This window comes from Tenrec ecaudatus, chromosome 2 (genome assembly GCF_050624435.1).
Source record: "Tenrec ecaudatus isolate mTenEca1 chromosome 2, mTenEca1.hap1, whole genome shotgun sequence".
NCBI lineage: Eukaryota > Metazoa > Chordata > Mammalia > Afrosoricida > Tenrecidae > Tenrec > Tenrec ecaudatus.
Window position 1 is genome coordinate 159,148,993 of NC_134531.1, and position 26,944 is coordinate 159,175,936.

Here is a 26,944-nt window from a genome sequence, read left to right on the forward strand (position 1 = left end):
GTCAGGCAGGGCTCTGAGCCCAGCAAAGGCAAGGCTGGAGAGAAGGGAAGGCGCACACAGACCGGCGACCCAGTGGCAGAGCGGGGCCCAGGCCCGAGAGCAGAGGAGGAGAGAGATAGACAGGAGGGAGGGCTCAGCATGGGGAGGGAAGGAACTCGGGTATTTGGGGGGATAGGGGGTTTCAGAGAGTGGGCCTCGGTCTCCTCCAGTCCCTGGGGCTTGGCAGGGGGCAGGGGGCCTTGGAGGCAGAGACACCTCTGGGTCCCAGAGGTGAGAGGACAGCTCCGTCCTCCCCAGGTTTTGTGGGCTGGGCCAGGAGGAGATCCGTTTCAGCAGTCCACCCTTGGGAAGATGAGCCGCCTGGGGCTTGCCTTTACTCAGACCCCGCCCACCCCCAGCTCCCCAGGTCTCCAGCCTCCATAAACCTACCAACCAGCCCCTCCTTCACACCCCAGACCACCTGCCCCTGGCCCCAGCCTGCCCCCACCAGCCAAGTCCCAGCACACCGGGCAGGAGGGCAGACACTTGAAGTCTGTGTCTCAGGCCTGGTGACAGCCTGGCCACAGGTACTACAGGTCTACTCAGACCTCCATCAGCGGGGCCTGGTGCTGGCCCAGTCCTGAAGCCAGTCGGTGAGGGCCGCCGGCCGCCCGCCCTGCCAACTCTCGGGAGCTTACCTTCACTCCATCATTCTTCTTGTTTCCCCCGCTCTTGCCTCCTGCAGAGGAGAGAAAGTAGAGGGTTACCAACACCAGGCAGGGCACCAGGGCCCACAGGGCGAGGAAGAGCAGCATCCTGGTGCGGACAGGCGGGCGCTGCGGGGCACAGAGCGGTCCTGTGAGGCTTCCTCCGCCCCTGCCCTGCTCAGCCACCCAGTAGCACTCGGTGGCCTGGGCTCTAGCTTCTCAGCAGTCCTGAGTTTGTCCCTTGGGCCCTATGGGTCCAGGAAGGTGGCCGGGGTGTCCTCGGCAGTGGAGCTGCTGCTTCAGCCTTGGAATTCCCCTGGTCCCGGTCACCGCCCCCAGCTGTCGGTGGTCCACCGGAGGCCTGACTGCCAGCCTGCCTGGGGCTGGTCGCCGCTCCGCCCCATCCTCTCTAATTTTAGCCCCATGCTGCTGTGGAGGTCATGTGTCAGCCCTGCCTCCTCCCTCTGGACAGCTGCAGCCTGAGCTTTCCTGATGACAAGAAGCAGATGCCCCTTGGGGGCCCACCCCTGCTGGAGCACCCACTCCAGCCTTGCTCCCAGGCTCCACAGCCCCAAGCTGGGCTGGCTGTCTTCCTGGTGGCCCACACAGTGGGGCCATCACTCTCAGGGAGGCCTGGCCACTGCCATTTAGCTGCCCCTCCCTCTCGTCTTCTGGCCAGAGCCCCGGGAGAGGCCACCAGCCAGGAAATGGCGTGGAATGCCCAGCCTGGGCCAGCCTGGCACCCGGCTTTCACCCGTAAGCAAGTGCCTTAAGTTCAACGAGGCAGGATATATATAAAGTAGGTGCTCAGTAAACAGTTCGTCACTGTACTTTATTTTCCTAGTGACCTGAAGAGATGAGCTGGAATGGTGTAGGGGTGCGGATGCCCCAGGAGCTCTTGCCTATCCCCCTCACATTCCACCCACGACCCTGAAGTATCCCTCTTTGCTGCAAAGCAAAGATGCAGGGTCCCCTCCTGGCCATCCCCTCTCACTTTCCTTAGCCCCCTCCCGCCCATGGGCCCCACTTCCCACTCTAGTGTGGCCCCTTGGTGTGGCCCTGCCCAGTCCATGAACATTTCCTGCTTCTGAGCTGTCCAGTGGAGCCAGAAACTCAGCCAACAGCCCCCTCCTCCCCCACCCCCCACCCTGGGCACCTCAGAATGAGGACCCACCAGGTGGGCTGACCTCAGAGCAGCCCCTCCCACGTGACAGCTGGCGGGGCCCTGTCACCACCACATGTCCCTGAGAGCCACCACATGGCGGGAGGCTTGGCAAGCCGGTTTTTCAGATAGAGAAATCAAGAGGGAAGAGGTCCCGTTCAAGGTCAGTGGTTAGTGGCTTAGGGGCAGGACTCCAGTGAGGCTCACCCTGTGCCTCAGTCCCTGCTGGGAGACCTGGGCAGAGGAACCCCCCAAGCCTGCCCTTGGGGAGGTGACCTCAGTCAAAGCTGAGGCTGGAGCAGAAGGGCCTGGCTCTGTCGCCTATAGTTAATGTCCTCCTTCTCAGGAACTCAGCTTCTTCATCTGTGAGAGGGGAGATTTGGAGGGTTGGGGAAGGGTCTGGACCTCAAACCCAAGTACTCAGAGTAGCCCAAACCAAATTTGCTGCCATCAGCTCGGCTCTGACTCATAGCGACCCCATAGGGCAGCACCACGAGAGTGGGAAGATTCGCCTGTTTCCAGGAGCAGGGGCTGGTTTAGAACTAAGGACCTTGGAATTAATGCCTGGTGCTTAGTAGATCACTGTGCAACCACTGTGTCACCCTCCAGCCCCCCACCCTCCGAAAAGCCCAAACTCACTGCCCTTAAGTCAGTTCTGCTCATGGCAACCCTACAGGGAGGGGCCTGTAGGTGTCTGAGACTGGAACTCTTTATGGGAGCAGAAAGCCTCATCTTTCCTCCTCAGAGTGGCTGGTGGTTTCGAGCTGCTGACCTGACGGTTAGCAGCCCACTATACCATTACGCCCTTAGCAATGAGCATGAATGAAGTGAGAGGGCCAACCAAGAGAAGAATTTCTTAAAACACAGCGCTCTCTGACAGTCTTTCACGTTCCCGCTTTGAACAGAGCCCAGTGTAAGGAACCTGACCTCCCCTCCCACTTCCATAGATAGGCGACAATCATGGAGACAGGCCAGAGAGGCTGGAAGCGTGCCCCCTGGAGGAGAGTGACCCTGGGCCTCTGCTGACAGCAGGGTACTTAGACTCTGAAAGGAAGCCAGATATTTGGGGGGTATCCTGAAACCCCTTGATCCCCAAATGCTTTGTGCCTGTTCTAAAAAGCAGACATGTATTCGCTGGCCCCAAAGAGCACATGCAGCGATTGGATCGGCCCACAGGCACCATTTTGTGAGCTGGGGGCTGGAATTGTCTAGGTGAGCTTCGGGTGTTAAAAAAAGACTCTGACTATCTGGGCAGCTCATCTTTCAGGATAAGGACCTGTCGGATCCCTGTCCAGGGAGAGGGTGGGAGAGGAGTCCTGTGTGGTGGGCTCTCACCTCTGGGATTCCCTCTTCCTGCCGGCTTACCCAGCAGATGGGCCCTTCAGGAATCCAAAGCCCTGCATTCCCCTTCTGAGAGCTGAGCCCCCTCCAACTCCACCCCACCCCAAGTATAGTATACTGGTGGCCACATGGCCCCTGAAGCCATCTCTGCTGGCCGGGCCCCAGCCAGAGGGCCCCTCAGGTGAGCTTGTTATATCTATTGGCTCAGCTGCCCCGTCAGCCTTCCTGGGCTCCAGAGGGCAGCTCTGGCGGGCAAGGGCCCCACTCCTCCCCACTGAGCCAAGGGGAGTTTCCTGCTAAGCCCTGGCACTAATCCCTTCCCCTACTCTCTTTGGGGCCACATGCCACAGGTCACTGGGCACTCCCCAACTTAACTGGCTCAGCTTTGGCCAAAGGCCTGGAGGCTCCTCGTCTGGGCTGCCGGGTGACCCGGGCTGCTTAGAGGCACTGGCTCGGGCTGGTCAGCCCTATGCTGAACCTGGGTGCTGCCTCTCTGAAGCAGTGCGGGGAGTCAGTTTCCTCATCTGGACCTAAAGGATGGCAGCACCCCCTAACTTCTTTGTCATGAAAGCTACCCAGTGTGGTACATGGGGCGTGCTTAACACAGCACTCCAAGAATGATGGGTGGCAGTGTTTCTCCCCTGGCCTAACTCAGTCCAACATGGATCTGTACCCCAACATTCAGGAAATATGCTCCTATGACTAGCCACGTCGGAGAACGCCAGCCCAGCGGGGCAGTGGGGAGCGATCTTGGACCTCAAGTGTGTTGCGGGTAAGGCCCAAGCCCCATGGTCCTCTACAGCCCCCTCTGACCCAGGCCCTTGGGCAAAGAGCACCCCAACATTCAGTAGGACGCTGCCCCAGCAGACCAGTGCAAGACGTGTTGGGGACGCTGAGGTCCCAGCACATACCCGAGAAGTTCCTGGTGGCCAGCATGGTAGTGAGGATGGCCCCCTGCAACAGAGAAGAGGGGGTGGACAGGGGAAGGGCCATGGCGGTGGAGGCGAGGGGCAGGGGAGAGAGGAAGAAGGGAGGGGCAGTGAGAAAGGAGGCCCAGGTGCTACCCTCTGAGACTGTGTCTTCTACCCCTGTGCCCCCATTTGTCCCCCCACACAGCCCAGAGATCACCCCTGCCAAACACATTCAGCCAGGACTGTGAACCCCTAGCCCAGGCGGAAGTCAGGGGCTAGCAGGCCTTCGCTGGCCCAGCTCCTTGGGACAGATATTAATAGATCCTGGGGGCCCAGCCAAGCCTGGTGCGGGCTCCCAGGACACCTGCTACGGACGCTCAGAAAGGCTGGGACAGCTTCCTGCCTGGACAGGGACAGCCGATGGACCCACGCATGCCGGCCTTTCCGCTTCTCTGCTGGGCACTAGCACCTCCCTCCCTGGCCCCTGGGCTCAACTCTGGGGGGGTTCTTAATATGGAGTGTGCCCTGCTTGCTGATTAAGCAGGGGCCGGCGGCCCTGCAGTCAGGCCTAGTGGACACTCTATGAGTCTGACAGCCTGTGGTTTCCAGAATCCCCGATTGCGACATTTGAAACTTCCTCTACGGCCCCACTCAGCTCTCCTGGCACCCATCAGCCACTACTGTCTCGCCCGTCCAGGCATGGGCGCAGTTGGTAGAGATGCTGAGTGACCCAGCCTGCGCCTATCGCTTCTCATCTCACGACGTCCTGGTGGCTTCTCTGCTGCGTGGGCTGGGACATCATGGTTCTTCCACCAACCAGCTCACAGGGTCTCCAACCAGGGGAGACCAGGAGCTGTCTAGACCCTGAGATCACACAGTTTGGGGCCCGCTGGCCTCCTCGGGACCTTGACCACTGACTGAGCCTCTCATTCTCTGTGCCCCCGGAACTTCAGAGCCAGGACCTCACACCCTCCACCATGGCCTCCTGTCCAGCCACAGCTGGTTCAAGCAAGGGCCATGAGCACACTTCCAGACGATTCTCACTCTCTCAGGGACCCCTTCCCACCCTGACCCTAACACCTGCCCATCTTTCAAGGTCTCGGTTTGAATACCGCCTGCTCCATGAGGGTTTCTGGGGGTCCCACCAGGCCTGGTTCAGGGGCCTGCTTTGTGCTCCGGTGGCCTTGGCCACCACACTCACCATGACCCTGCCGTGTCCTGGTCATCTGTCTGTCCTTCCTCAGTCAGGGAGGCATGGCAGCTAACACACTGCAGATGCCCTGTGATGGCTACAGGTCCAGTTGGCTGGACTATGGTACTCAGTTGTTTGACCAACTACCCATAGTCCTGGAGGCCTCATGGTTACACACTAGGCTACGATACGTAAGGTCTGCAGTTCAAAACCACCAGCCACTTCGAGGGAGAAAGATGAGGCTTTCTACTCCCATAAACAGCTACAGTCTCAGAAACCCATAGGGGCAGTCCTGTCCTGTTCTATAGGGTCCCTATGGTTCAGCACCGACTTGATGGCAGTGAGTTTGGCTTGCTTTTTTGGGGGGGGCATTTAAATCAGTTGGTCTTAAATAAAGCCTATTCAATCAGTTAAAGATCTGAGGAGCAATAACTGACGTTTTCAAGGGAGAAGAATTCTTTCAGACTGTGGCATATCCATTCTGCCGACATTTCCAGCCCACTGCCAGGCCTACAAATTTAAGACTTGCCGATCACAATCCTATAAGCCAATTCCTTAAAATAAGCTTCTCTCTCTCTTTGTAAAGCCACCCCTGCCATCAAGCAGATTCCGACTCATAGCAGCCCTACCCGGGGTTTCTGAGACTGTAACTCTTTACAGGCGCAGACTTTCCACAAAGTCTGCCTCCCTCAGAGCAGTGGGTGGACTTGAACCACTGACCTTATGGTCAGCAGCCTAATTCCTAACCCTCATGGTCACCAGGGTTCCTTTATCTTTATATCCCTGTCTCTATTTACCTATCAATCTACCTATCTCATCAATATATAAACACTTCTGTCTTGCAAGAATGCTCCTGAGAAGCGCGCATGGTGAGACTTCATCTCACGTCCTTTGGGCGCGTCCTTAGGAGAGACCACTCTTTGGAAGAGGACACCATGTTTGGTGAAGTGGAAGGACAGCGAAAGAGAGGAAGGCCCTCAATCAGCTGGATGGACACAGTGGCTGCAACAATGGGCTTGAACATCACAAGAGTCGTGAGGATGGCATGGGGCTGGGTACTGTTTCCTTCTGCTGTTGAATGGCACCTCAGAACAACAGCAGCGATGTGTCCACTTAAAGCGAGCAAGCAAGCAAAACAAGCCTGTTTCCGCCCAGTTCCCTTTCACTCCTGGTGCCCTCGTGTATCCCAGAGTGGAACTGCTCCATCCGGAGCCAGTGGCCGGGACTTTTCTTCTGTGGGGCACTGGCCGGGGGGTTTGCACCACCAAATATGTGGGAGAAAACAGCTGAGAGCACGCTGTGTGTACCACCCAGGAAACACACACACACACACTCATTGTTGCCGTGGGCTGTTGAGTCGATTCCAGCTCACAGCAATCCTATAGCACAGAGGGGTCCTCAAATCACACACCGCATTGGGCAAACCTGCAGCACAAGCTTTTTTAGAGCTTTCAAGAGCAAAGATTTTGCATTGAGGACTAAGGCACACCTGACTGAGGGCCTGCCATTCCTCTAGCTTCCCGTGCACGCGGAAGCTGGATCAAGAACAAGGCGGACCGCCGAGGAATGGGTGCACTGGACTATGACATCGGGGGTGGACTGAAAGCTGATGGGCCGCCCAAAGAATAGACATGAGATGGAAACAATCACTTGTAATTTATCACAGGGTCACAGGGGAGGGAGGGCGGGGAAGGAGGGAACAAAGAGGAGCTGATACCAAGGGCTCAAGTAGAAAGAAATGTTCTGAAAATGATGATGGCAACATGTGTACAAATGTGCTTGACAGAATGGATTGTTATAAGAGCTGAAAGAGCCCCTGATAAAGTGATTTATTTTTTTAAAAAATGAAAAGGAAAAAAGAACAAACACATTTGTCTTGGAAGAAGTACAGCCAGAATGCTCCTGGAAGCAAGGATGGCGAGATTTGGTCTCATGTCCTTTGGACACGTTGTCAGGTGCGACCAGTCCCTGGAGAAGGATGTCATACATGGTCAAGTGTCAGCGCAGTGAAAGAGAGGCAGGTTCTCGACGATATGGACTGACACCGCCACAGTGGGCTCAGACGTAACACATGTGAGGGGGGTGCTTTGCTCTGCTGCACGTGAGTCAGACCCACTGAAGGCGCCTAAGAAGAAGTGCCACCTTTACAGAGTAGACGCCAGGGCTCTGGTCCCTCGGAGCTGCTAGTGAGTTTGAACTAATGACCTTTTTGTCACCGCCAAAAGCTTAACCAGGACTCCCTATCATATAGAGAGCTGTGTGTGTGTGCGTGCGTGTGTGTACACACACACGCACTCACACGCACACACACATCGATACACTAGCTCATTGGTTCTTTCCCCCTGAAGAATCCTGGCGGACATACTTGCCGAAGCCGAGCGCACTCTGGCGTTCACCACGTGCCCAGCAAGTGGGTGTGGAATGAACAGGCTGGAAGCACGAGCGAGCGAGCCCTTGGCTTCAGACTATATCCCAGCGACACCCGCATCCCGGGTGGCATCGGGGCCGTTACCTTCAGTTTCCTCCTGGCGTTGAACTTCTTCAGGCAGTCCACGGTCTCCTGTCTGTGCATGCAGGAGGCCACGGTGGAGCGGTGCTGTGGGGGGAGGAGCACTGTGAGCAGGGCAGGCTGGGGCTAAGGCCTGCATGAGGAGCCCTGAGCCCGCTGGCGTCTGGGTGGGGAGCTGCCCTTTGCTGTAGGGGTGTCATAACTCACTGGGATGTTTAGCACCCCTGGCACTGGCCATTCCGTGGCAGTAGCACCCCCAGTGGCGAGGCCAACCCAGAATACTCCCCATTTCCACATGCCCCCTGGAGTCACGGTGGGTGGGAGGTCTGAGTCTGTGTATGGAGCCTCCCTGCGGCCCAAGCTGGGGGCCTGGGCCTGACATCTGGGGACCCTGGGAAGGGCCCCTCGTGGGGAAGGCTCACGGAGATCCAGGGGTGCTTGAGGGCCTCGGCGGCCGTGATGCGTTTGGACGGGTTGATGGTCAGCATCTTATTGATCAGGTCCTTGGCTTCCGGAGTAACGGTGTCCCATTCCGGCGACGGGAACTGGAAGGGGCAGAGAGGCCAGATTTGCCCAGCCTGCCCCAGGCCACCCCTGCGATCCCCCAGCCCCTGACTGGCAGGGGAGCAGGCAGGGGGCCCACTGCCCACTGTCATGGGCGGCTGGAGCCAGGGAAGTGGGGTTCCTCAATGCAGGGGCCCTGCTGGGACCAGGGGCAGAGGGAAGGGGACCCCGGTCTCTGTTATCCCGAGCTTCTGCCTTATCTGGAAAGGTGCTGGCCAGTGGTCATACCATGGCTTCAGAAGTAGAAGGCCCGGTTTGAGCTGTGTGACACCCCCTGCTCCCCCACCCGACACCCCCCACCCCTGCCGAGGACTGAACATGGTATAAAAACCTCCGGCGCACAGTGGGTAGATGTCAGCAGAAAAGCAGGATTGCTTGTTAGCTAAACCACGGAGGCCAGGGCCAGACTGTCTGGGTCCAAATGCTACTTATTTAATCCCTCTGTGCCTCAGTTTCCCTCGTGTAAAATGAGGATAGTCATAGCACTTAATCTAAAACCAAACTCACTCCCATGGAGCGGATTCCGACTCACGGCAACGCTACAGGACAAGGTAGAACTTCCCCCGTGGGGCCCTGAGGCTGAACCTCTTATGGGAGCCCAGAGCCTTGTCTTTCTTCTGTGGGGCGGCTGGTGGTTTTGAATAGCTGGCCTTGCCGTTAGCAGCCCAGCTCACTGGCACCATGCCACCAGGGCTCCTCAGGAGTAGGACCTCAGCCACAGGAAAGACCCTCGGCGCGGCTGTGGGGGATGCCGTGGGCTACTAACCACAAGGCCCAGGGTTCAAACCCATGAGCCACTTGTTGAAAGGAAGACCAGGCTCTCTGCTCCCACAGAGAGTCACAGTCAGGGCAGCTCCATCAGCGGTTCTGCTCTGCCCTGGAGTCCATGCGTGTCTGAAATGGCTCGCCGGCACAGGGCTGATGTCACTGGCTGAAACGAGAGCCGGCTGTGCCGTGTCAGCTCTGACTCACAGGGGTCCGAGAGGTGACATTGTAGGTGTGTGCTTCCGCTGGTTTTCCTCGGCTGATTTTTCGGAAGTAGGTCGCCTGGCCTTTCTTCTGCGAGGCCTCTGAGTGCACATCGGGTAGCGGCTGAGCTCGCTAAGCATGTGTTGCTCCCAGGACAAACGGGCACTGGCTGTTGTTAGAAGGGACCCTGATGGCACTGTGTGCTATCGAGGCACCGGGCTGCTGCAGCCACCAGCAGCTTTGCAGGACAAAGGCCTGTCTGTCTGCCTCCATAAAGAGTTAGACTTAGAAAGCCTGGACACGGTTGCTAGAAGCGGAATCAGCCTGATGGCAGTGGGTTTGGTGTTTGGGATTTATTATTGGAGGGGAGAGGGGGAGACAAAAGTCTAGCTTCTGGGGCTTGCTCCCCAAGACCTGACCACCGTTGGGTGCTGTCTCTGTTTTTTGCGGGGAGGGGGAGCTTTCGGCTCACTTATTACTGGGCTGGGTCTCATCTCCTGCCCCAGGGCTTGAGTGTGAGGGACCTGGGTGGGGTGGGAGGGCAGAGGGGTGCTTCTGTGGAGGCAGAAGAGGAGCGACACTCACATCATAGGCGCCCGCTTTGATCTGCTGGTACAGCCGGTGCTGGTCCTCATCCCAGAATGGGGGGTACCCCACCAGCAGGATGTACAAGATGACCCCTGTGGGGGAGGGGAGGACAGAGAGCCTCAGCCTGGGGTGGGCAGGAAAGGCGAAGGCTGGGGAGGTGGAGGGGTGGGGGGAGTGAGGGAGAGAGGAGAGAGGGGCAGCCGAGGGGTGAGGTGGTCTTTTAGCTCCCAGGACAGACTCACCGCAGGCCCACAGGTCCACAGGCTTTCCATAGGGATCCTTCCGCAGCACTTCCGGGGAGAGGTATCCAGGTGTCCCTGCAAAGCCTGCTCACAGACACACACAGAGGATGGGACTTAAGTCTCTCAGAGCCGGACCTGCTGCGAGAGGGGATGGGGCTACCCTGGAGGTGGGAAGACACCCCCCCCCCACGCATGTCCACTGCACACCCCCACTTCACCCAGGACAGACATCAGGAAGCCGGAGACCAGAGCCAGCAAACACGGAGCACACTTCCCACTCCAGAGCCCCAGCAGAAACCATGCCTCAGTCACGGAGCTCCATGCCAATGCTTCTCCACAGTGCCCGCCTCCCCACCCCCGCCCCCATCCACCCCTCAGCACGGCTTACTGCCCTGAGACAAAGAAGGCTTTTGCCAGGGTGGGGGCTGAACCTTCGTCCACTCCTATCCCCCTGTAGGAGCTGGTGATGCCACATCAGGGGCCTATTTCTGCTCTGTCTTTGCCCCTGTGTCTTCAGGCAGGTTTCTATCTTTGGGCCCGCAGCCTCCTGACCTGACAGAGGGGAATCAGGCCCCGGTGGCATCGTATTGGTAACGTGCTGGGCTGCCAACAGCAAGGCCAGCAGTTCTGCTGCTCTGGGGCAGAGGCGTTCTACCACTGTGCAGAGTTATGGCCTCGGAAACCCACTGGGGCAGTCCTCCCCTGTCCCATAGGGTGGCCATGAGTCAAGTGTACTCGATGGCAGTGAGTTTGGGTTTGAGCTGCAGTCTGCAAGGCAGGCGGTTTGAAACCACCAGCCACGCCTCAGGAGAGAGACCAGCTTTCTACTCCCGTAAAGAGCTACTGTCTCAGAAACCCAAGGGAGCAGTTCCACCCTGTCCCTTGGAGTCACTGTGGGTTGGCACAGACTCAATGGCAGTACGTGCTGAGAAATGAGAAGAGCCCTGGGGGGGCGGGTTAGTGCTGGGTCGATACCCTCAAGGTCCACAGCTTTGGAAGCTTTCATGGGGCCACCATGAATGGGGACTGACTTACTGGCAGTGGACTTGACTGCATCTTAAATAACGCTGGAGCTCCTGGGTGGTGAGGATGGTCACAGTGCTTGGGGCTGTTGGGACCCACCCCCCAAATGGCTCAGAAAGAAAGACCCGGTGACTGTGGAGAGCCAGAGCTGACAGCCTGCTGGAGGGCAGTCCTACGCCGACAGCCAAGCCCCCACTTCCCCGCCCGTGTGCTGCTTGGCCAAACACTGGGTCGATCCTTTTAGGTGCCGAGACCGTTTCCTCCCCTCAGCTCCATGCATTGCAGCCGGGGAAACAAAGGCATGGGAGGGGAAGCGACTCGCCCTGAGTCACGGGGCAAAGTCAGAACCCAGGGTCCTAAACACAGAGCCACACTGCCCCATGAGAAAGGGCTCCAGATCCCTAAAAAGGGCCAGCATGACACTCAAATCTCCAAGGGCACCAGGCCATCGGAGTGCAAGTCCCGCCTCGACTCCTTTCAAGCACCGTCTAAGAAGCCGCCAGGGGCGGTCCTGCTCTGTCCTGCAGGGTGGCCATCATGGAACCCACTGGATGGCAGCGAGCACTTGCTTGCTCTGCTGGTGCCCTTCCCAGGGTGCTTGGCTCAGTCTCCGCCTCTGGGACTTCTCACGCCCTGACTGCTAGGGCAGGTGCTGGCTAGCAGTGTGTGGGGTGCCCATGGGAAGGAGTTGGGTTGCGGCTTTAACTATCATCACGCTCCTGAGCCAACCTTCAGCAGGGACGGGGGCACTGAGTTCATCAACCTAGAGGGCCAGCCAGGGTGGGGCCCTGCACCCCCAGCTGGGGCTGGACTGCAGAGATGGTCCGTGAGTGGCAAAGGGATCCTATGGGTTACCAGGTCAAAGCCAAGGCTGAGCCCCAAAATCGTGGCACTCCCCACCCCGAGCCCACTCACCAAACCATGCCTGCTGCTCCCCTTCCACCTCGATGGCCAGGCCAAAGTCGGCCAGCTTCACGGCCGCGCCCTTCAGCTTAGAGGCTAGCAGCAGATTCTCAGGCTTCGCGACGGCACCAGAGCACAGGGAGGGAGGGACAAGAGGGCCGTCAGCGAAGTCAGGCCCGTACTTCTGGGGCCTGGACTTACAGGAGGAGGGCAGCTGGACCATTCAGGGAACCCAGTGCCCACCCGCGGTCAGGAAGAACATGTGCCTTGTACTGATGTGCCCGATGACCTTCGGGAGCGGGGCCAGGGGTTCTGTGTGCACCGTCCCAGCCTTCCCCTCGACAGTCCTTGGCAGCAGGCTCTGGAGTTCCTGCTTCTGCAGGGGCCCTGCTTACACCCCCGAAATGGTCCTGCTCTTTCCTGCCACAGGGCCTTGGCACTTCCTGTTCTCCATGCCCAGAATGCTCTCCCCCTAAGCTAGACAGGGATGGCCCCTCCTCTCAAATGCTTCTCACTCAGCACCCCAAAAGGGCCACGGGCACCCGCAGTGGCCTCTACCTTAGCTCCTGGGTGCGAGCCTCAGAGATCCCATCAGGATTAGTGAAGCTTCTCCTCGTCTCTCTGTCTGTCTGTCTATGTGCTTGCTCTCCATCGTATCCAAGGCTTAGCTCAGGCCCCCGTGGGAGAGGGGAATGAAGATGTGAGGGTCTTTGCCACCAACTCTGAGAGGCTGCTTGCATTTGTCATGTGAGGAAACCAAGGCTCACAGGAACAGGTGGCTTGACCCAGATCCCACCTCTGAGATGGTCTGGGAGATCCAGGAGGAAGGAAGGCCGAGTCTGACTTCCGAGCGACGCTCTCAACCACTCTCAACTGGGAGGGAGAAGCTGGGATGGGGTCTAGTAGCTAGCTCCCTAGGGGAGGCCTCACGCCTGGTCTCTTGGGTATCTGCCACCCTGCGCTCTCAGCTCCCAGAATACCTGCATCTTCTGCTGCATGGGGAGGACTGGACGTATACACACACACACACACACACACACACACACACACACGCCTCCCCACCACCACCCCCACGCCTGGTGCAGAGGGGGGCTTGGAGCCTGGGCCTGGCTGTTGGGACATCTGTCTCCAGTCCCTGTGCCGCTTAACAGCACCTGTAGAAAGTGTTGACAAACCTAGGATTCAGAGTTTCTGCTTAGGAAGGGGCTCAAAGGCCCTGGAGATGCCTGCCCACCTCCAACTCTTTTCCCCACTGGGACTTCCAAAGGGTTCCACTTCTGACCCTTCACTGCCCAGCACTAGGCAGGAGCCAAACAAATATAGCTCCTGGTCTGCACAGCACATTCAGGCCTCGTTTGTCCTCTGGGCGTAGCATCCCCAGCATGTCCTGGGTCCCGGTTGCTGTCCTGCCCTGGTTTGATGAATGTGCTACTAATTAATCTGCCCAGCATGGCCTAAATTTGGACCTCCTCTGCTTTCCTCCCCGTGCCCAGGCTGCAGCTATAATGGGGACACCCGCTCTGGGAGAATGGGCCTGCCATCTGGCCTGAGACCCTCTTGAGCACACGCTTGCTCATAGTGGACACCAGGTCCCCAAGGGCTCACTTGGAGCTCCAGAGCGAAACCAGCAACTGCTCTGTGACAGCCAGTGGGGGCGGGGAGTCACCCCCAGAGGGGCCTGGGCATAGCCTGCAGGAAACATGGAGGCTGCACTCTGGCTGTCCGGTCCCTGCAGGTGTGCAGCAAGCTAGAGGCCCCGAGGGCAGAAACTTGGAACCCCACAGGGACCACAGCAGGAGCAGGAAAGACCCAAGGGGTGTTGTCTAACCCGCACGGGACTAGCTCCTGGGACTTGAGTCTGACGTCCCTGAAAAGCAGGCACTTGATGGACAGACACCTGGCAGGGTCACCCCACAGGGACCGCAGCAGGAGCAGGGAATGGATTGAGTGGCTTTGGGGCACCAGGGTGCTGAGGGCACAGGGCCCGGGGCCAGAAGTTGCAGTGCTAGATGCTCCAGCAGGAGCTGCAGGTCCATGGGCAATTCCTCCATCTCCTTAGGCCTTGGTGTCCTGCTTTGATCATCTTAGGAGGGCTCAGTGGCCAAAGGGAGACTCGTGCCTGCTTGGTCCTGGCAGTCTTCTTTAGGGGGACACCCAGAGAGCCCAATCCTCCTTGCCTTTCCCCCCAAGACTGGCAGACATCCCAGAAGCAGAAGAACAATGTGGCAGTGTTGGTGAAACCCAGTGCAGAGGTTGCTATGGCAACCTCCACAGTCAAGAAGTGGATGCTTCGAGAGGTTGGGGAAGCCCGGCCGCATGCAGGGTGCAGTGTAGCACCGATGAAGCACGCAACTACCCTCGAGTTCCTTAAAATTTCCTCCTCTCACTCTTAGGGCCTTAGCTTTACCTCACTAAGCTTGCTAGACCTGCGCGTGCACATTGGTACAATCAAGATCTTTTGATGCACAAAACTCAAGATAGATAAACCCCTCAGAAACAGTAAGGGGAGTAGTCATTCCCTGAGGATCCAGGAAGAGGTGGGGGATGGGGGGGACTGGTAGCAATGATGACTGTATAACCCCGCTTGAGGGGAAGGAACATCAGAATTTTAAGAGAATGGAAACAAGGGATGGTGTAAGTTATGGTCAAAAAAATTAAGAATACATAATATATTAAGGGTTCAGGGAGGGAGGGCTGAAAAAGAGGAGCAGACACCAAGGGCTCAAGTAGAAATAAATTGTTTTGGAAATGTTGATGGTAACATATGTCCAAGTACGCTTAATACCATTGAGTGATGGATTGTTATAAGATTTGTAAGAGCCCCCCAATAAAATGATCAATTTAAAAAAGAAAAGAAAGTCCAGGCCGAGCAGCTAGGAGGTGTCCTAAGTGGGATCTGGCCCCGGGCCCCTTAGTCCCTCTCCGAAGCTCACCCTCAGACTTCCTTCCTGGACACAAACACATGGGCCCCCCCCCCCCCCCCCCCGCGGAGCAGGTGGCTCACCTTCAGGTCCCGGTGCACCACCCCCATCTGGTGGCAGTGCAGCACAGCCTCCAGGATCTGCTGGATACAGTGACTGGGGAGAGAGTGGGGGAAAGGGGACCCGGTGTGAGGGTCAGCAGAGCCCCCCCACCCCCTTGTGCCCGCTGCCATACTGCCCCACGCACCTGGCATCGGCCTCACTGTAATACTCCCGGGCCACAATGTCTTCAAACAGCTCCCCACCGGTGACCCTGCAGACACAGGCAGGGAACCGCCACAACTCAGAGGCCGCAGGTGCAGGGACCCCAGGGAGTGAAGGGCGGGTCCCTGGTCTCTGAGAACCTCAACCCTCAAAGGAGGAGGCTGGGCCAAAGCCCTTGGGGGCCACTGGAGTGTTCCTGCTGCATTCCCATGACTAATGTCAATCATACACACTCCCACTGACCCCCAGGCTCCCTGCCCCCTGTCCCCTGGCTTCTGCTCGGGCTCCGCTGGCCATGGGACTGGGACATTGGGAGCATGTCACTCAAGTAGCTGGAAACTCACAGCTCCACAGTCACGCGTGAGCTCGGCATTGCCAGGCTTCCTGCCAACCTGGGTGCCACCAAAGTCTATTGGTTCGTGGTGACTTTGCCTTAAATCACTGGTACCAAGCATGTAACTATATTCCAGAAGGAAACTATCTGGCGGCTGTCGACGGGAAACCAGCCCCACTGACCATAAATAGAAGAGAAAGGCAAACAAGTATCGATGGGGCTGGCTTCCCAAGAGTGAGTGTGTTTGTCGATGCAGCGAGAAACCCAGTTGACACTGCTCCTGGACCAGAAGAGGGGTCTCAGCCCAGCCCAGGACACTGGGAACTCCTTAGCCCAGGGACCATGCAGGTCACCCCTGCCCAGGCTGCCCGCCCAACCTTTGGCCCATGCCAGGCCAGGGCCAAACTCACAGGTCGAAGATCAGGTAATGGTGTCCCTCCTCGGAGATGCTGTCGTGGAGCCGGACTGTGGAGGGACACAGGCAGCCGGTTACTCCTGGGTCCATGGCGCACCCCCCACCCCAGTTTACCTTCCTACAGAGGGCACTCTGACCTCTCAGCCAGCCACCGAGCATAAACGAGGCACCAGGTGCCTTGACAAACACCCCCCAGCACCATGTGCTCAGATATCTGGATTGAAAGGCAATGGACCCATTCTGATGACATGCGGCCCGCCCTGCCCTCTGCCTTTCTGCGCCTTGGGGCCCAGGCCCAGTCTTGAGAAGGAAGCTCCTGGACTGGCTGTGGGAGTCAGGGAGGCGTACAGTCTGTGTTTGCCCAGCGCCAGCCAGGGCGCTGGACAAAGGGTCATTGGTCATCCCTTCCCAGCTCATTTATCTAGAACAGGGGCAGGGCTCGCGGGGCTCCAGCACCCTCAAAACTACCCTCCGGGCTTCCAGAGCTGAAGGGGCTGCGCACACTCAATGCAGTCTGGGTTCCCAGGACGGGTTCACGTTGGCCCTGAGCCCCAACCTAAGAACACCCTGCCCGGGGTTGGCTCAGCTCAGTGAATCAGGGCAGTGGTAACCTGCCTGCAGGGCCCGAACCCTCTCCAGATCACACCGCCGGGCGAGGAAGTGTGGAGCAGAACTTTTACCCAAAGCGTGCATGTGCACATGTGTAACGTACTTCTCTCTGGAGTCACAGGGAAGCTGACATTGGGGGTGCGTTTGGGGAGAAGACATGAGGGAGAATTGTTCATGGGTGAGAGGAGACCCTTTCCCCCCACAAGTCCCAGTGCCTTCTGGGCGTGGCCATGTGCCTGAGTTTGCAATTCACTCTTGAGTCTCTGGGTTTTGTACCTGAGGTTTGGGGAGTGGGAAACAAGTAGCCAGAGTGGGGCCCAGTCTGTGAGCACCAGGGTGGGCATACAAATGGAACACAATTTTTCAGTGAAAAAGTGAAACAAAACAAAAAGCCTTCCACGGTGATACGTATTTATCAGTAATTGCTGAAAGATGTCTTAGATTTCATGGTGCAGAAAAGCAGGTCGTTCTGTGTGCCTGCGTTTTGCTGCTGGGTGCGATCGAGTAAGCCCTAACCTAGTGCACGACAGATCACAACACTGCCCGGTCCTGCGCCATCCTATGCCTGAGCCCCTTGTTGAAGCCACGGGGTCAACCCATCTCTGGAGGGGATTCCTGCCCCTCTATATTGCTGATCATGATGTCCTTCTCCAGGGACTCTTTTCTCCTGACCACGTGTCTAAAGGACGTGAGACAGTCTTGCCATCCTTGTCTCTCAGGAATATTCTGACTGTACTTCTTCCAGATAGATGTGTTTGTCCCTCGGGCAGTCCGTGGCACTGTCCAGAGTCTTCTCCGGCACCACAGCTCAAATGCACCGGTTCTTCTTCTGTCTTCCTTATTCGGTGTCCAGTGCATACGAAGCAACTGAACATGGCTGGGACTCAGTTGGGCATATTCTTGATGGCACGCGAGTCTGTTTCCCATGCCCGTCACTTTCTCTTTGACACATATACTGAATAAAATGTTTGTCTTCTTCTCATGGAAAAAAAAATTCCATGGCTTTGGTCGGGCGCACCTTAGTCCTCAAAGTAACACCTTTGCTCTTCAACACTCCAAAGAGGTCTTGTTAGCACGTTTGTCCGGCGCGCACGTCACTTGCTCTCTTGATGGCTGCTTCCATGAACATTGATTGCTGGGTGTTGCTTCCAGTTGGCTGAGAATCAGCAGGACCCCTACCCACCCGACAGAAGAGAGCTACCGCAGAGGGCCCTGTGGCTGTAATCTTCCGGAAAGGCCCACAGCGCCAGGCTTGTGTCCCGTGGAGCTGCCGGCTGGACTTGAAGCGCCGACATCTCAGTGAGCTGTGGAGTGCTCGCCCGTGTTGTCAGCAGGGCTTGTTTGCAGCGTCTGTGACACTGCTTCTACTTCCTATCAGCAGGTTACTTAAAAACTCTGCAGACATGCGGTCAAGGGGACATGCTGTTCTCTTGAGCTGGTTGGAGCCCCTTCCCCCAGCTGCTAATCCCCGGCTGTTAATCCCTGTCCACTCCCTCTTCTGGAGAATGACCGCAGCACAGGCAGCCACCAGGCCCACAAGGATACCTTGCTACCTTCAGCTAGTGACTGGCTAATGGGGGAGGGGGACAGTGTGGTTCATGCTTCTGAGACACCCCCTCTCCCCCACTCGGATTGAGCCTTGACCCGAGACGACAGGTCTTACTCAGCTCCGTCTCCTTTCCCATCCAGCTTCACCCTTCCAGGTGTCCCCTGGGAGCATCCCTCAGGAAACGACCATGCCCTGAGTCTCCCCCTCAGGCTCTGCTTCCAGGGAACCTAACTGCGTACACGCGCACGTAAGAGGAAAGCGTGGAAGCATAGATCATAGAATGTTAGCTCTAGATCATAGGTTTTCAAACGAATTTGGCCTACTGGCCCCTTTTCAGAAGGGAAAATTACGCAGTCCTCCCTGGCGATGAAAGACTCGTGGTGCGGCCTGTAATGAGAGATGAAGTGTAGGTATCTGCGTTTGCAGCCCCCACCCCACACAGATGGAGGAACCCCCCCACCCCGCCCCCTCCAATTCAAGCTCTTAGCACAGAGTCAAACTGCTCTCCAGAGTTTCTGAGGCTGTAATACTTGACAAGCAGTCTCACCTTGCTCCATCAGGGCAGCTGGGGGGTTGGAACTGCTGACCTTGCAGCTCAATGCAGAACCAACTACAGCACCAGGGTCCCTAGGGATTATAACTCACCTCAATTCTGATTCTTAGTGACCCTGTAGGACAAGGTAGAGCTGCCCTGGTGGGCTTCTGAAACTGTAACTCTTCATGGGAGTAAAAAGCTGCATGTTTGTCCTGCAGAGCAGGCTGGTGGCTTCAAACTGCTGACCTTGCACTTAGCAGCCCAACTTGTAACCACTAACCCCCCACAGCCCCTCTCCTAGGGATTATAGGAGATAATCCCTTTGTAAAATGATCTGTCTCCTCACGTATCTGTGATACACATGCTTTATTTGTGCATCAAGATAAAGTTCTGGGGAAAGAGCTCTCCATTCCTGGTCTTCCTCCAAGTAGGCTCGTGGTCAGCATGCCTCATGCCCTAGGCAGCGGCGGCATGAGTCCTTCTTTCTGGAGTGGGAGAAGCTTCGAGAAGCCAGCGGTGGCCAGACTCATCTCATAAATTCTCTTCGAATGGGTCAGTGGTATTGTGTGGGAGGGCCTCCCCTCCACCAAAGACTGGCGTCCCAGATCCGTCCTCTGACCCCATGCCCCCATCTCTCTACGGGTCCTCGGAGCACAGGGAACTAGGCATGGCTGGAGTGGACATGGCATTGGCTGTCCCTGGCTCAGACAGTGCCTTTGTGCTGACTATGAAAGGCTGCCCCTCTGAGAATCTGGTGAGGGGGGCCCGAGCTGGAGTCCAGCCCCGCTAGGCAGTGCACAGCCCATGCCGCTGTATCTGGGATGGTGAATCACAGCGGGGAGTTCAGGAGAGAGGATCCCTTATCACGATCCTGTTTTCACACAGAATGCCCTCTTCTCTCGGCCAAGGCTGCCCAGAGCAACGACTCGGCCGGCGAGGGGCAGGCTGTGGGGCACAGTCGTAAAGGCCCCTCCTCCCAGTGGAGTGATTGGTTTGTCTGTGAGGACTGAGTAGTGCTGTCACTTTTTGAAGTTTGAAAACATTGTCATGGAACAAACACATCTGTCACCTGCTTCTCCTTTCTGAAGCCGGGCTCATGAGTTTCCGGCATTCCTGCCCTCTTTGTATCCGTACCCATATTTTTCTTGGATGTTGAAGGGAGTGTGCTTGCTCATCCACTCGGGAAGCTAAAATAGAGCGACTCAGAGCCTGGGCTCTGGGGTCAGACTTGAAGGGTGATGGGTTCACATCCCAGCTCTGCTTCTTACTAGCTGCATGACTTTGGGCACATGACTTAGCCTCTCTGAGCCTCCATTCCTAATGACCCTGCTAAGAATCCCACTGGACTGCTGTGACGAATTAATGAGATGATGCTCCTAAGACACTTAGGACCTTACTCAGCATGGGAGAGCTCAAGAGGTGACGACGTCACCATCAACCAACCACGCACCCCTCCCGACCCAATGTCTGCATTCTCACGTGGCTCCTGACACAGCCCATGGCTTCTGCTCCTGGGGGGTGGGCCTCCAGAGACTACCTCCTCGACAGGCAGTAATAATCCAGGAAACAGGCCAAGGGAGATAAAGAGGCTTCATACACAGCCACCGGGACTATTCCATGCTGAGCCAGAGACTTCCTGGGCCAGTCCCTGTGGCCCCGTGTAGGCAGCAGCCAGTAATCTTGGCTGGATTCTCTGAGCAAGTTGGCTAGGCCTCTGAAGGTTTCTCAGGTTCTGTACCCCTGTGCACCTCCTTGGGGCAGATTGCAACCTGCGTTAAAGTGGGGTGCTTGAGGGAGCAGGACGGTGGCAGAGGTTGCTGGCAGCAGCTGACGGTTATTTGAGGGGCTCCCCTGTTCTGAGATGCTCTGTTGGCCCCTGGCAACATGTGCGTCTGCCTCCTCCGTTGCAACACCCACTCCCCGGGCCTCCGTCCATCCACACGTCCCCAGGCTCTTCGGAGGCACCTGTCATGGTCTGACTGAACGAAGGGGTAATGGCTTGGCGAAGGCGACCATGTGGGAGAGGACAACAGACATCCTGAGCCCGCCCCCATCTACCAAGCTCTGGCTTGCGATCCCTCAGCGGGGCTGGCACATCCTGGATGGTGAGCACAGTGATGACCCCCATTTCACAGAGGAGGACACTGAGGCCCAGAGAAGGCCAGAGCCCGTCTCAGTGCAAACCCCTAACAGATGGCAGAGCTCAGATCTGAAACAGGTGGGTCAGATACCCGGTCTCCTTCTCACGACAGTCACGCGGTAGGTGACCAGCTACCTTGAGGACAGAGAAATGACGGGCTTAGGGCAGGGTGTCAGGCTGGAGAGTCCTTCTTAAGTAAGGTTACTCTGTGGGGAGGTGGAGGCCGGGGAAAGGGAGACGGCTTGGTGACAATAAACACTTATCTGGGGACAACCCTGGTGCCATGTCTTCTTTAAACATCATCCCAGTCCTACAAAGGAACTGTCCTTCCCACATTCCAGAGAAATAAGCTTCAGACTGGCTACACAACATGCCTAGGCTCACCCAGCAAAATTGAACAGCAGCCTGTCAGCCTGCAGCCCATCACTCTCCGTCCCAGAATAGCCGGGCACGAGGTGGGCCGGAGGTGGACCGGAGACGGCTGCAGTCCTGCTGTAACACACAATCCCTCCTCCTTCCTCCAGAACTGACGGCCTTTATAAGAACCGTGGGCTGTAATGGTGGGCGGTCACTCGGACCCCCTCCGTCACACAGATGGGGAGCTGGAGGCTGAGAGAGGGCAGGGGCCGCCCTAGGCTGCCCCGTGAGAAGTAAGCAGGTCAGGAAGCAGGTCCAAGCGGGGGTTCCTCCCTGCCAGCCTCTGGCTGTCTTGTACAGCTTTGTTCCCCTTCCCCAGCAAGCTACAGGGAGGTGCCTTCTGGGTATAAATAGCAGGTGGAGATGCCAGCTTGAACAGCAGTGTTAACCCTTGGGGCCCTAGGCAGCAGAGAGCTGCTGGTCTCCTGCCGGGTGAAGACATGGCGGCGGTCAGAGGTAGGGTATCCCTGAGAGATCGCCTGGACATTTCTTCCCAGGCAGTGTGTCTGTCTGTCAGCCGTGGCTTCAGCCAGAAGGAGCATGTTAGACCTGTAGAACCTTGAGCTCCAGCCCTCGGGACCAGAAGCTGCCTTTGGCACAAGGCCCCAGTGGTTAAAGACAGGCAGCCCTCTCCGTGTGGACACGGAGAAAAGTGGTTCAGAGAGGGCAGTGCTCCTGCTCAAGGTCACACAGCCATTCCCAGAGGAATGGGACCGAAAACCTGCACTTCTTCCCATCATGATTCAGAATCCTGGTGGGAAGGGTGCAGCCCCTCGCTCCCATCTTGCCCCAGCTTGCAGGGATGGAGGAGAGGATGTTAGGCAGTGGTCACCCACAGCTTTAGTGTCCGGTCAGCAGATCCTGCTGCCCTGGCCCTGCCCTGGTCCACCTGCATGCTGGCCTCTCCATGCAGTCCGCATGGACTGACCCCTGAGAATTGGGCGGCAGGGCTAGGGAGGAGGCAGGGCCATGGTGCCAGGCTGACTCAGTGTGGGGGTGGGCTTGGGGAGTGGGCTGCGCCGTCCAGGCCAAGCTTTTTCCCTCCTGGCCTATTTTTGTCTCTCTTGGAGCTCCAAGAGTTTCCCGGAAACAGCTTTTCTGAAGGCGGCTGCCGCCGGCGGCGTGGGCAGGGAGCAAGGGCCCCCTTAACACTTTCCCCCAACCAAGCTGGTCTCTGAGGCAGGTGGAAACCGTTAGACACCCCCTCCTCAGCTCCCAGAAAGGAGAGCACTTCTTTCACCAACGCCCACATGCCCTGGCCCCTTGTTTCTCCGCTCAGACCTCTCACTCGCCCCCCCCACCAGGGCTCACCAATGTTGGGGTGCTTCAGCAGACGGCAGATGCGGGCTTCGCGCTCCAGTTTCTGATGATCTGAAAAACAGATGTCCAGGTGGGGACCAGGTGCGGGCCAGGTAAGGACCAGGCAGGAGGCAGGTAAGGACAGGAGGGGGGCAGGTAAGGACCAGGCAAGGGCAGACAAGATCTCTAGCTCTAGGCCAGCCCTTGGGGGATGGCAAAGCTCTGGGGAGGCCATAGGGCATCGAGGTCAGAGGGAGAGGCCTGGCTTGCAAGTTCCCTCTGGACCTCAAATGAGGGGCCTCTTTGAGCCCCTTCCTGTGTAAGACCCCAGCAACCTTCTTCCATCAGCCTGTACCACCCTGTGAGGTCAGACTCCTGCCGACTGACCCGAACCTCAGCCTCTCAGGTGCTCCACTCGGCCCAGACTGCACTGCTGAAAGCCTCGTGCAGTGGGACTTTCAGACATGCTAGGGCCATTCCCACTTGTCCTCAAGGCCGCCGCCTCCGAGAAGACCGCAGTGACTGCCTCTCCTCCGTGCTGCCGACTGTCTCATGGACACCTGACGCTCTGAGGGCAGGGACTTGGTCGTTCTGCTCCCTGGCACACTGTAGGGGCTCCAGAAATAGGCGAATGGAAGAAAAGGTGACAGATTAAGTGGACAGGCTTCCCAGGGAGTAGGTACTCTCCCCAGGAGAAGGGTTATGTTTATTCACAGAGGCCACACCCTCCCCCCCCCCCAGAGGGCACAAGGAGAGAGATGGCCTCAGAGGCCCCGCAGGCCCCGAGGCCAGCTCCGTGGCAGCCTGCAGTGTGCCCAGGGCGCTCACACCTGCTTCCTAGGACTGCCGTCCAGCCCCCTGGCCTCCCGTCCCTGGGAGAGAGGTCTTGCTTGGCTTTGATATCTGTAGCCTCTGACTCTCGGGCCGCTGCTCACAGTCAGGCCAATGACCCCATGCAGCCCTCCCAGCAGCCTGAGGCTCAGGTACAAGGGCCCCACCTTGAGGCCAAGGAAATGCAGCCTGAGTAATGAGAGCCCAGGACCAGCCAATTCCCTTCCTGGTGCTCCCCTCCCAATCTGGTAGTTAATGCCTTAATAATAATCATTTTAAAAAGCAATAAAAAGGTACTGCTAATAACAGTTGACTATGCGCCGGGGGCTCATGAATACAACACTATGCGCCGGGGCTGTGCTGTAATGTGGGTGCCCAGCATCACCATCCCCTTTGAGGGAGGGGCTCCTCTTATTCTGGTTTTACAGATGAGGAGAGAGAGGTTCAGTGAGGCCAAGTCACAGGCCCACAGTCACAGTAGTGCCCATGGCGGACGGAGGAGTCCTGTGTTAGACTCGGGCAGTTAGTGCCCAGAGCCTTGGCTTTAAGAGTGTGTGCCCCATGGCTCTCCACACCTGACTCCCCACCTCCACCTGCCCTCAGACTCCGGACGGGAAATTGAGGACCTCGGAAGGAAAGTGGTTTGCTTGAGCTCACACACTTACTCAGAGACCAAGCCGTCGCCCCAATAAGAGGGCGGCAAGGATAGAGAAGGGGCCCCCTCTCTCGCCTCTGGGCAGCCAGCGCCCCCCCCCCCCGCTGCCCCTCCATTAGAGCAATCACCGGCTGCCCTCCAAGGATGGCAAAGCCAAGATCAATACCGAAATGTGGCTTTTCCATCAGTAAAGCAATTAAGTCCAATTCTGTTTCCATAGACTCAACTCCCCAGCTGAAGACAAGAGCAAGGGGGGTGGGTGGGACCAGGCTGTGGGGGTGCCCTCCACACACCCCTCCCTCCTGGCTTCCTTCCATACCCTCCAGGGTGGGGGATGCCAGTTCTTGGACAAAGCAGGGGAACTCCCACCCCTGGCCCCAGGGTGGCCAAGGGCTGCCCCTCTTTCCCTACTCATCTTTCACTATCCCCACCTGCCCACACCCAGAGCAGGACCCAAATCCAAGACAATCAACACTGAGCTTCTCAGAGGTGGGAGGTGGGGGTGGGCAGGGCGCTGGGGGTCCTCTGACTCAGACTACTCATCTGGAGGCAGGATCCATGCAGAAATGAGATGGTTTTTCCACTTGAGGCTGCACTCCAAAAAGCCGAGTTACACGGCTGGATTGCAGGTCCGGAGAGCTGGCCACACAGCCCCATGCCATGCCTGCTCCCAGACCTCCCGGCTGCAGACTCCAGAAACGTGTTGTTTTTCTAACACTTGTCATCATTCTGTGAATAGTACAATTAGGCTGTGCTGCCAAGTTCAGTGTTAAGAGCATTAATCTGTTGACTGTAAACATATACATTATCCTGTCATTTTCATGACCCTCTTGAAATGTCTTGGTATTCTCCTCCACAGAGAACCTCGGCCAGCCCTCGCTCTGTTCTGTAGATGGGAAAACTGAGGCCCAGAGAAGGAAGGTCCCTTGACCAGAATCACTCATCAGGTGGTGGCGCCTTAGATTAGAACCAGAGCTCTGAGGACCATGCCTGGACTCTTCTTCCCTCCAGCCAATTTCTGGCCGCAGCCAGGGAGCTCCTCTTAAACTATAAATGAGATCATGTTACTTTCTGGCTTCAAACCCTCCAACAGCTTCCCAGAACATTTATAATAACATAATTCGACCTCCTCACCTCAGCCAATAAGGCCCTCCTTCATCCCAGGACAGCCTCCTCTCAGCCATGAAGTTCCAGCCACACCACCTCCTTTCTGGCCGCAGACACACCAAGCTGCAGTCTGGCGCAGGGCCTTTGTACGTGCTCTGCCCTCTGCCCTCTGTTCTTCCCAAGGCTGACTCTTCTCATCAGACAAGTCCCAGCTCTATGTCATTCGCTGCCCCCATCGTCCCAGAGTGGCCTTTCTGGGCTGCCATGTCTGAAAGTCTCCATCCACAGCTCCATCACTACCCCATGGCCCTTCTTCATAGCAGCCATGCTGCCTGAAGCACCCAGCTTATGCCACGTCCTTCTCTGCCTCACATCCTGGAAGACAGCTGAATAAGATCTGGCCTCCTGGTCACTGCCGAATGCCCAAGATCCCACGGCTAAGCTGGGATTTAAATCCACATTCACAATCACTATCCCGGAGCATCTCCCGTTCCAGTAATGGATTCATGAGTCCACTAAGGCATCTAGCTCAGCAGAGTTCCAAAAAGATGAGGGTGGAAGAGAAGCTGGCTGGCCCATCTCCTGCAGCTTCCTGCCTGGGGCCCGGGGAGGCGTTCTCTCAGTCTTCTTCCTCCCTCACCAGGGAGAGGTCTCTTGGCATTGGGGAAGAGGGGTGACCCTGCCCACAGATCAGCTAGCATGAGACCCCTGGGGTCAGGCCTGGAAGGTTGGGGGTGAGGTGGTAAGTGGGATCCCACAGGTGACAGGGCTCTGTCTGACCGGCAGAGTGAGCACCAGCAGGCCTGTGGGCACCAGGTTTCTGGCAGGGACCCCAGAGCCAGGGAGAGAAGAGGCCTCAAGTCTGGGGGCATGGAGAACACCCCACTCCTCGACGGGGCAGCAAGAGGGTTCTTAGCCCAGCAAGTTGGAGAACCGAGAGTGTGAGCGGTGGGGTCAGGGAAGGAAGCTGGGATGACCCCTCAGAGACTCCCTTACATGCACCTGAAGTTCAGGGGTGTCTGAATGAGCTCTGCCATGTGTCCTTACCAGACCAAGAAGACATGCTGATGCTGACAACCCCGTGTGTGTGTCAGAGTGGATCGGCATCGGGGGGCTTCACGGCTGGGACCTTCAGACCTGTTTGATCGCCAGGCCTTTCTGCCACTGCAGCTCAGAGGGGTTTCACTCTCCAGCTTTCTAGATAGAAGCCCATCTCTGAACCGTTGGTGCCAGTCCTGAGATGCTACTGCTCGCTGTGTGCCCAGGCGAGAGGGCGGGGTCTATAGTGGGCAGGATCATGGGCCCCGCATTGAGGGGTGAGATTCAAGGCAGCTGCCTTTTTTGTTTTGTAAAGGGGATTTGGGAGTGATCAAGTTTTTACTTTTCACTTCATGTCTCCTTATAATTTCTTTGCACGGCATATTCCATACACATTTAACACACACACACAAAACCGACTTGGCTAAAAATACACATGAAAATGATTTCCTGGGTCTGGGAGGCTCCTGCCAGAAGAGGCCGGGCTGGGAGGGGAAGGGGACCTACAGCTCCCTGGGAGGGACAGACTCCAGGGCCACAGCCCTGCAGGGAACTGCCAGAAGTCACCAGGAGCCAGCAGGAGAGGCTGCTCCCAATATTCCGCTTCCCACCCCCGCGGTGGCACCTTGAGTGGCAAACAAAGGCGCCTTCTAAAAGCAGCCCTGAGCCTCCTCTCCCGCTGGGAACATGGAGGCTGCCAGCAGGCACACTACTGGGAGGGGGTTCCCCTGATAACCTCC

The 26,944-nt window shown here is 57.3% G+C and overlaps 1 protein-coding gene across 1 annotated transcript in view; it reads right to left on the minus strand.

The window, feature by feature from the left end:
- The window catches only part of CAMK2A (calcium/calmodulin dependent protein kinase II alpha), a 69,512-nt gene that overhangs the window by 20,143 nt on the left and 22,425 nt on the right, over positions 1–26,944 (minus strand). Inside the window, exons 4-14 of the mRNA XM_075542714.1 lie at positions 22,586–22,645; positions 16,020–16,074; positions 15,259–15,324; positions 15,095–15,167; positions 12,103–12,205; positions 10,165–10,248; positions 9,920–10,014; positions 8,224–8,346; positions 7,805–7,888; positions 4,101–4,143; positions 678–718 (exon numbers count right to left, since the gene is read on the minus strand). Of these exons, the coding sequence (XP_075398829.1) occupies positions 678–718; positions 4,101–4,143; positions 7,805–7,888; positions 8,224–8,346; positions 9,920–10,014; positions 10,165–10,248; positions 12,103–12,205; positions 15,095–15,167; positions 15,259–15,324; positions 16,020–16,074; positions 22,586–22,645 (827 nt within the window). The remainder of the gene's footprint in view (positions 1–677; positions 719–4,100; positions 4,144–7,804; positions 7,889–8,223; positions 8,347–9,919; positions 10,015–10,164; positions 10,249–12,102; positions 12,206–15,094; positions 15,168–15,258; positions 15,325–16,019; positions 16,075–22,585; positions 22,646–26,944) is intronic.